The sequence below is a fragment of the Crinia signifera genome, chromosome 2, assembly GCF_055691185.1.
Source record: "Crinia signifera chromosome 2, ASM5569118v1, whole genome shotgun sequence".
In the NCBI taxonomy this organism is placed as follows: Eukaryota; Metazoa; Chordata; class Amphibia; order Anura; family Myobatrachidae; genus Crinia; species Crinia signifera.
This window is the reverse complement of record NC_139218.1, coordinates 356,000,159-356,009,868: the sequence shown is the minus strand read 5'-3', so window position 1 is coordinate 356,009,868 and position 9,710 is coordinate 356,000,159. Positions and strand designations below refer to the sequence as shown.

Genomic DNA, 9,710 nt, shown 5'->3' with positions numbered 1-9,710 from the left:
GAATTTTGAAAATCGGCCCTGGGGAACTGGAGATATCCAACTTCAAAGCAGCAGTCCACATCCGACCTGTTAAATGCAATTCCCAGTCATATTTCTCAGATTCTCTCTGACTTAGAGTTTTTCTGAGAGTATATTCCAAAAGCTGGGACTCTCCCCTTTCTGTCGACACTAGGGGCTTGTCTCTGTCATGCCCAGAACCAGAGATATCAGCCTTCCAGCAGCTGGTCCCTGCTCCAGCTCCAAACGTCTGGTCTGCAGTTTTATATTTTTGTTATTTTTGCTCTGGCTCCTGATCTCTGATCCCCAAGTTCCCAGCACCTCCTGAAAGTTGGGACTCTAGGTTTTTATACTATTGAAGGCTAAGAAATCTATTTCCTGATAATGGCGATATCTGCAGTCAAACAAGCTGCCCTTCCACCAGAAAATAACGAATATTAAGTCCACTCCATTATCCAACCCTCCCCTGCATATAAAACACCCCCTACCTCCCTGGAAGTCATTTACAAGGGACCCTTCATTCAGCTCAGTGCCCCCTTCCACACGTTAGTGTTCTCCCTCCCACCACCTGTGCAGTAAAGGATTAATTAGCAGAAGTTACTGCTCCAGGTCCTACATGTTGAATGGAAGATAGAGCACCCCCTGCCACCCGTGGGACATTAAAGCTGCTGCTGATAGCACCCCCCACTTCTAGGAGGGGAGAATGGGTAAGGGCCCCAGTGCATTGCGTTGCCCAGGGGCCCACACTGCTGTTAAGATGGCCCTGCTCACAGCATCCTGTGGATGGGCCTTATGCTGATGTTCATTTTTGCTTACAAAAACAAAAAAAAAAAAATAGTCTGAAGTGCCGTGCATGGATTAGATCAATTCCATTGCCACTGTGAACTATATAAAATATAGGTGTGTGTAGTTAGATGGTGTGTAAGATTTGTGGGCTGTAAAAATAGCCTCTTTGTTTCGGTATGCCCACCCACCTTTGCTTATTAGTCACGTCTGTGTGTTTTTTTACATCAGCTATTTTCAGCAGGAAAGAACAGCAAGTATCTGCTTCGGATGCAGATTTGGTTGTTGATTAATGTTATGGTTTCTGGTGCTTACCGTCATTGACTTGTTTGGTCGTCGGACCACCCTGACAGGGATGGTGTTATTGAGCCTACCGGGTGGGTAGTCATGTTAGAGGGTAGAGTGGATACCAATTGTTGGTAGCTTTTGAGATTTATTGGTTTGTGTGCACCTTGGGCAATATGAGATGAAATTTGCAGGTTGCTAATTGTTTAGCGTATGATTTGAATGGAATACGTAGAGCCGTCCTTTTTCTGCCACCATACTTCAGCTGAATTAAGCGGATTTAAATATATGCTCCTAATAAATTCAAATTTTACTGCCAAATCTACAGCTGAGTCTTTATTTACATTATGGTTTTAATTTAGGAATGTTATAATCATATGGTGTATCAGCGGGAGACCACTGAGGCGACTGAAGGATTATGATGTTTCTTGGACTATTAGGGATGATAGTCAACTATTAGAAGAAAGTGTTGTAATTTTTCTATTTAATCTGTATATTTAATTAATTGATTTTTTTGGAAAAATATTTGTTCATTTTAAACAATAAGGTTTACCTATTTTTAAAGCACACACATAAAATACTTGTGATAGAGTTGAAAACTATATTTATTTTGCTATATGTGTAATAAATTGTAATAAACTCCTCTATGTATATTCCCTCAGCCGTTAAATCCTTTGGGAATCTGTACAGTTTCGGAGGCTGATACCCTTTTCTGTCTATCCTACTAAACAATACAAAAGTATTTGTCAAGCAGCTGTAAGTAGAGATCACACATATATCCATACAGATGTAGCCATCCTCATCTATGCTGCTGTGCACATGCATGGGCATATGCATCGCTGCATACAGTACCACACTATTTTTCAAGCTGCGACTAGTCGCAGTCTGGCAGTAACTGATAAAAGTGGGCACACTAATTTACAATTCACTGACACATTAGTTGCACCATCCATTGCGATGGATAAGCATGGTTACATCTGTATACTGTATATTGTAATGTTATATATATATATATATATATATATATATATATATATATATATATATGTGTGTGTGTGTGTGTTTGTGTATATTATTATTTATATAGTCATAGTTTCATATTCTAAGTAATATCAATGACAGCAGGGAATAGGTCTTCTCTATGCAGAGCCTAGTTTAATTGAAGATGAAGTAGTAGTTCTGATTTGGATATAAAGTATCTGTAGTTACCGGTAGTTGTTAAAGTCTAATTTACTACCTTATGCTAATGTGAGTTTAGTTTCCATTCAACTAATGCAAAAATCTACTACCCCCTATTTATTTTTTTAGAGCAGGGGTGGGCAATAAGCGGCCCTTCAGCTGTTGATGAACTACACAGTCCAGCATGCCTTGCCTTAGTTTTGCTATTTGGCCATGCTGATTCTGATGAAAGGCATGCTGGGATATGTAGTTCATCAACAGCTGGAGGGCCGCTTATTGCCCAGCCCTGGTTTAGAGCAAAAAGCGTCACCATTAGTATCAGTATTGGCACAGTAGGTGCAAGGGATCATCTAGAACAGTCTTTACTTTCTTCATATGCACGACTCAGAATAACATAGACCTCTAGCTACTGTACTGTATACTAACATGTGAGAGAACAGTAGTGTTCATTCTAGCACCCGCTAGCTTTGAAAATCCATGCAGTTCCTCTTCCCTGCCTGGGGTGTCGCTGTTTGCTGTGGTGTTTCTAGCATAGGTCTGGTTTGCATATCAGTGCTGATATACAGACCACACTGTGCTAGAAGCACCTCAGCAGACAGTGACACCCCAGGCAGGGAAGAGGAACTGCATGGATTTTCAAAGATGGCGGGTGCTAGAATAAACACTAGATCAGTTCAGTGAGATCACATTGCCACTGTAATGATCTGACCCGACAGACATAGAATAGAGCTGAGAATAGCAAAAAAAAAAAAACAGTTTTGCGCATGCATTGCTTGGTAAAAGGTGTTATTTTCATCTGTGCAAAGAGATTTGTCCATCTCCAAACCACTTCCAAAGTGTTTTACACAGTTAAATCATAGCTTAGTATAGAATAAGTTAGATAACTACGTTACGAGTAACAATTTACTTGTCATTCAGGTTAACATGAAAAAACAACAGAGTGGATGGGATAAACTAAAAGCCAAGAAAGAGGAACAGAAAAACCTAGAGAAAGTATTGGCTAAGACCAAAAAAATTACTGAATTTTGTTCAAGAAAAACTCCATCTGGTTCCTCTATAGTAAGTCAAAGTACATCCACTGCCAGAGAGTTTACAGCTGGTACAAGTGAAGCTGGTGCAAGTGAAACCAGTCCCAGTGCATCTGCTGAGCATGCAGACATAATAGATCTCCAGACTGAAACCAGTGAAACAGTTGAATATGACACAGAAATTGTGGATGTGCATCCAATAACAACATCATTTTCAACTGATGTAGGAGAGTGGCAGGTTTCAGAAGCTTTGCGGGAATATGTGTGTCATAAGGGGGTTGCTGATTGCCACTTCATGGACAGTGATTTTACAAATACCCAAAAAATATTCCCTGGTGAACATTTTGTGCGCCATTGTACTAAATCATTGTTTTATCGGGAACAAATGAATGGTGAGAAAGTTCAGCGTGATTGGCTTTGCTATTCGCCAAAAACGCTTAAACTCTTTTGTGCTCACTGCAAATTATTTTCATCAGATGCCACCACACTGTTGGCAAATGATGGATATTCAGACTGGCGACATGCAAAAAGAGATTTAAGCAGCCATGAAAGTAGCAAAACTCATGCCGTTTCTCTTGAGAAACTTATTCGAAGAAAGTTGACTGGAGAACGTGTAGACAAATCTCTTGTGATTCAATACGAGGCTCAAAAACAGTACTGGCATGAAATTCTTCGCAGAATTTTAAGTACTATTAAACACCTTTCATCAAGAGGTCTTGCCTTTCGTGGAAATGATGAAATCATTGGCTCGGTGCACAATGGTAATTTTTTAGGGTCTCTAGAGTATTTGTCAGAGTATGATCCCTTCCTTACTCAACATTTTCGGATGCATGCAAACAAGGGGCGAGGACACGTATCATACCTGTCCTCAACAATTTGCGATGAGTTTGTTGAGGTAATTGGACAACAATTACTGCGGCATATCATGACAGAAATAAAAAAATGTAAGTACTATTCTGTAAGTGTGGACTCAACACCCGACATTTCAAACACTGATCAGCTAACACTTATAATTCGTTATGTGCTTCCAAGTGGACCTATTGAGCGTTTTATCAAATTTATTCCAGTACGTGGACATACTGGAGAACACTTGGCAAACACCCTTCTTCTTTTTCTTAAGGAAAATGGGATTTCCATTCAAGATTGCCGGGGCCAATCATACGATAATGCATCAAATATGAGTGGAAAATACAATGGAATGCAGGCCTTGATTTGTCAGAAGAACAAGCTAGCTGAATATATTCCATGCTTTGGGCATTCTTTGAACCTTATTGGACAAAGTGCTGTAAAATGTTGCCCTGAGGCAGTTTTGTTTTTTCGCTTTGTTCAGAAGTTGTATGTGTTTTTTTCTGCCTCACCATATCGTTGGAATCTTCTGATAGATGTCTTCAAGCCCCTAGGTGTACCTACACTGAAAAGCCTTTCAGATACACGTTGGTCTGCTCACCATGATGCACTTCATTCCTTAAAGAAAGGCTATCCAGCTATCAAAGGTTTACTACACAATATGTCAAATGATACAGCAGAAAGGGAAGAAACGTGCTCGGAAGCGAAGGGACTTTATGCAAAAATGTGTCAATTGGAAACTGGAATTATGGTGCAACTCTGGTCCACAATACTGAGTCAGTTTAATAAAACCAGTAAGTATTTACAAGATTCAAGGATGGATCTGAACACAGCAACTGACCTTTTGGAATCCTTAAAAATGTTTGTGGAAAGCCTCCGTTCACAGTTTCCAGAGTTTGAAAGTCAAAGTAAAATTGTTTACTCCTGCGATGATTACAAACAGACAAGACACATTAAAAGAAATAAAAAATGGGACTTTGGTGGTGCTGCAGATGCAGCTGCTGAATTTACACCGTCAGACAACTTGAGAGTAGACACTTTTCTTCCCATAATTGATCAGCTATTGTCATCACTGCATCAAAGGAAAGCAGCATACAGTGTGATTCGAGACAGATTTGGATTCCTTTCAGAACTATGCTCTTTACCATCAGATGACCTACGTGCTAAGGCCACTGCATTGGTAGGAGTATACCCAGGAGATCTTGGCCCAGAGTATGCAGATGAAGTAGTACAGTTTGCTGCTTTATTTCGGATCTTTATTTCATCCGATGCAAACAAAAATACACATGAGAGCCAAGAAATCAAAATGTATACATTTTTAATTAGAGAGGCACTGGTTGGTAACTTTCCAAATGTTGCCGTTTCACTCCGCATGTACCTTTGTATGATGGTTACCAACTGCAGTGGAGAGCGCAGCTTTTCTGCACTAAAGAGGGTAAAAAGTGCACTGAGGTCCTCCATGGCACAACAGCGCTTAAATGCTCTTTCTCTTTTGTGCATTGAAAATGAACTATTAAGAGAAATTGACGTGGAATATCTAATTAAAGAATTTTCTATTCAAAAAGCAAGAAAAGTTAATGTTTAGTAATATTTGTTCACTATCCTCAGTTTTTTAGTTGTCTGGTTGCTGTTTACCATTTACATTTTTATAAGCTGAAATTTAATATCAGAGTTAAAGAGTGCTATACATGATTAAGCAAAAAGTTTTTGCATTTCTTTCATTATCGGTTTAAAAGTTTTAGTGTTTGCATACTATACAGTTCTTTATTGAGCCCAATGGATGGTACCTGTCTGCTATAACAGTCTATAAGGGACTATATTATCTCTGTCTCATTAATCATAGGCTATAGTATCTCCGGTGAAAGGGGGTCTATACAATTAATAGTGAGGTCCCTTGAGAATTACTTTATTATGGAGCAAAATAGCCTATAGTACCCATGATTTTGCATGCAGCAAGGTCTTAAAAAATGAGCAGGTCACTTATTTGCAGTAACAGTTCACATATTTTAGTGTTATTTAATATTTATTTTGTATTCTTTATTCTGTTTTCATGTTCTGCACCTTGTAATTTAAATATTGGAAAATGAGCAATTTTCAGGTATTTTTCAGTAAAGCACTTTATAAATAAAAATTGTTGCATTTTATTCATAAACCATAGTTTGTGTTTTTTTTATGTATTTATATATTCAGTGGTCAATGACATGGTGTATGCTTTTTATAAAGCGAAGAGAGGAGGGAGATTGAGGTGGTTAAAGGTAGGTGGGTAGCTAGCTATGCCCTCCATGGTGCCAGCTACACCCCAAGGCATAGACCACACCCTTATATCTGTAGCCACACCCCCACCATGCTGGTCACGCCCCTTGTGGCGGCACACAATAGGCCCTTCATAAATCTCAGCTCCAGGCCCTTGAAGGCCTTAATCTGGCTCTGGATATAGGGAAGTTAATGAGAATAGATGCAGGTATAGATTGTAGGTGAGTAAGAAAGCTGTAATTGAAATGCAAGAAGAGTGCTGTGAGAACAGGATGGAAGAGGGCCCTGCTCGGGTTGACAATATTATGTTGAGAGCGGAACCATGATTGATCCTAGGTTCAAGTCCTATGCTGTGTCTTTCTTTCCAACTGACACAGATCTTAAGACATGCAAAAAGCTCCTGGTGAGCAAGATGGCAGCAGAAGTGACGTCTACTCGTCACTCAATTCTCAAGAAGCTGCCCGTAAAAAAAACTACATTTTCCCAAAAGATCTAGTGGGGGTGAAAAGCAGTCCAAAAAGAACCCTTTTAACATCTGGTCAGGTCTAAGGGAATTGCACAGTATTAGTGACACCTCTAGCATAACTTCATCAGATACGTTCACCATGCAAAGAATGGTACTTCTTTACTTTCACGGCGCCAGCATGGCGCCGCGCGTACTTCCGGGTTACGCTCGCCACTAACTAAGTAAAATAAACTAAGTTAACGCCATGCCAACATGGATAGTTCCTACCTCCACTATCCATGTTGGCATGGAGTTGATTTTAATTAGCGTGGCGAGCGTAGCGAGCCACCGAGCCCGCAGCGTGGGCGAGCGAAGCGAGCCCCGCAAGGGGACTCTGACGCGCGGCGCCATGCTGGCGCCGTGAAAGTACAGAAGTACCCAAAGAATAGTAGAGGACTATTTTTCAGGACAACGTAATTGTAGGCATGTCAGAGAGTCCTTTCACATACTGGAAGGAAAAAAAGTCAATATGGAGGGCCTTTTACAGACTGGCTTTATGGTACTTATTTATTTATTAACAGTTCCTTATATAGCGCACACATATTCTGCAGTGCTTTACAGAGAATATTTGAACATTCACATCAGTCCTCGCCCCAGTGGAGCTTACAATCTATATTACCTTCCACATGTACACGCACACACAGACATTCTAGGGTTAATTTGTTGGGTGCCAGTTAGCCTAACAGTATACTGTATATTTGAATTGTGGAAGGAAAACAGAGTACCCGGAGGAAACCAAAGCAAGTACGGAGAGAATATACAAACTCCGCACAGTTAGGGACATGGTGGGAATCGAACCCATGACCTCAGTGCTGTGAGGCAGTAATTATTTAAGCTGGCCACCCTCCAGTGTGTACTCGGAGAGAGTCTTCAGCACAGCTGGGAACCTTGTGAGTGAGCGGCATCATAGGCTACTTCCTCAGAATGTAGAAAAAATTATGTTCATAAAAATGAACTAAAAATTTCGAGAGAAAGACCTCCCACATCGATAATGGAGGATTCCAGCAGAGACCGATAATGGAGGATTCCAGCAGTGATGAACTGATATTGTGTGATGATGATGAGAAGGATGTACACACTGATGAGAGTGAGGATTAGGATGGTGAATGATGACATCAGTCAATCTGACGCTTTTTGTGGGGGGCCCAAATGAAGGTTTGTCTGACTGAAATGACTGGTTTGTGTTCAAGTGTGCAACATCCCTCTGCACTCTAGTGACAACACCCCTCTAGCCTGCACAATGCCCAGACCCCACTGCAGAGCAGAGCTGTGCACAGCTGGAAACGTGACTGTTAAATGGCACCAAATTCTCAGGATGACAAACTTTTATAGACTCGGCGTCTTGCGAGAATGTAACGCCAGATTCCCGCATTCGAATAAAGCCGGAATCTCGCAAGCGTGGCTTGCGGACATCGAGCCGGGCTGTGTTCTGAGCGGTTCGTATTCCGTAGAATCCGGACCTTTCATCTCTAGTCCGAAGTACTTCCAACTGTCACCAACACTGCATCACAGAGGGACAGCATCACTCACATGGCTCAATGACAGCAGCACACCTATCACAGTGACAGCAGCAAACCGCTGCCTCACTGACAGCAGCACATCCCGCTCTTACTGACAGCATCACATCCCTGCCTCACTGACAGGGGCACATCCCTGCCTCACTGACAGCATCACATCTCTGCTTCACTGACAGCAGCACATCCCTGCCTCACTGACAGCATCACATCTCTGCTTCACTGACAGTAGCAAATCCCTGCCTCACTGACAGCAGCACATCCCTGCCTCACTGACAGCAGCACATCCCTGCCTTACTGACAGCAGCGCATCCCTGCCTTACTGACAGCATCACATTTCTGCCTCACAGACAGCAGCACATCCCTGCCTCACTGACTGCATTGCATCCCTGCCTTACTGATTGCACGACATCCCTGCCTCACTGACAGCAGCACATCCCTGCCTAACTGACAGTTGCACAATACTGCCACATTTGTGGAGCTTTACACATTATTTACACATCATACGTTTTAATAACAATCCCAGTACTGTATATCATTTTCACAATTTTATTGGAAGGGACTCCTACTCTACAAGTTTATTGACCTGGGGCCCCCACAGACCTCTATTCACCCCTATCTGTTACTATTCTGGTTTACTTTTGAAATTGGGTTAATGTGGAATAACAATAAAGCTGTCTGCATTCAGTAGAAAATCCTTATTATGGGTTTAATGTGTGACTTTTGGAAGTGAAGGCGCTATATTCTAATAAGATGGACGAGTGTCTTTGCCTGCTCTGTGGGAAGCCTTGGGATTTCTACATTCAGTTTAATTATTTACAGTCATGAACTAATTATGTCCCATTATACTGCATTCCTATAGTTATATTTCCTTGTACAGTACATTATATTTTATGAGGTGCACTGTGATTTATTTCTTATCTAGTCATATGCCAAAACCCCACATACGGAACTGATTTGTGCAACAGACTCAGTTTTTTTAAAGTGCTTCCAGTGTCATTTGAATGAAGTGTCTTTACACTATATAAATCCTATGCTCATAGATACAAACACAGACAAGAGCAATTAGTTTAATATTATAATTTCTACAACAACCTAGCATTAGTGAAAATAAATCCATTAAATATAGGAGTATCCATCAAATCTGACAGAAATACCCGTAAATAGAATATTAATTTAGTTTCAATCAAAATTCCTGCAGGGAGAATGTTTTCTGCCATTTATTTGATGATCTCATGTATTTTTTTTCCTTTTAAACCAAAGAATATGTTATTTCAGGAGAATGTCAATATGTGGAAATGACAAAACCTCCAGAAAAAA

The 9,710-nt window shown here is 40.8% G+C and overlaps 1 protein-coding gene across 1 annotated transcript; it reads left to right on the top strand.

Moving 5' to 3' along the window:
* Nucleotides 1-1,792: 1,792 nt before the first annotated feature.
* LOC146058551 (zinc finger MYM-type protein 1-like) lies at nt 1,793-5,703 on the top strand. Its single transcript, XM_083170835.1, has 2 exons — nt 1,793-1,821; nt 3,163-5,703. The coding sequence occupies exon 2, from the start codon at nt 3,169-3,171 to the stop codon at nt 5,701-5,703; it is 2,535 nt and encodes an 844-aa protein (XP_083026961.1). The 5' UTR covers nt 1,793-1,821; nt 3,163-3,168.
* Nucleotides 5,704-9,710: the final 4,007 nt, after the last annotated feature.

Bases quoted from the DNA above. Each gene is read 5' to 3' on its own strand.
- LOC146058551 (XM_083170835.1), top strand. From the start codon at position 3,169: ATGAAAAAACAACAGAGTGGATGGGATAAACTAAAAGCCAAGAAAGAG.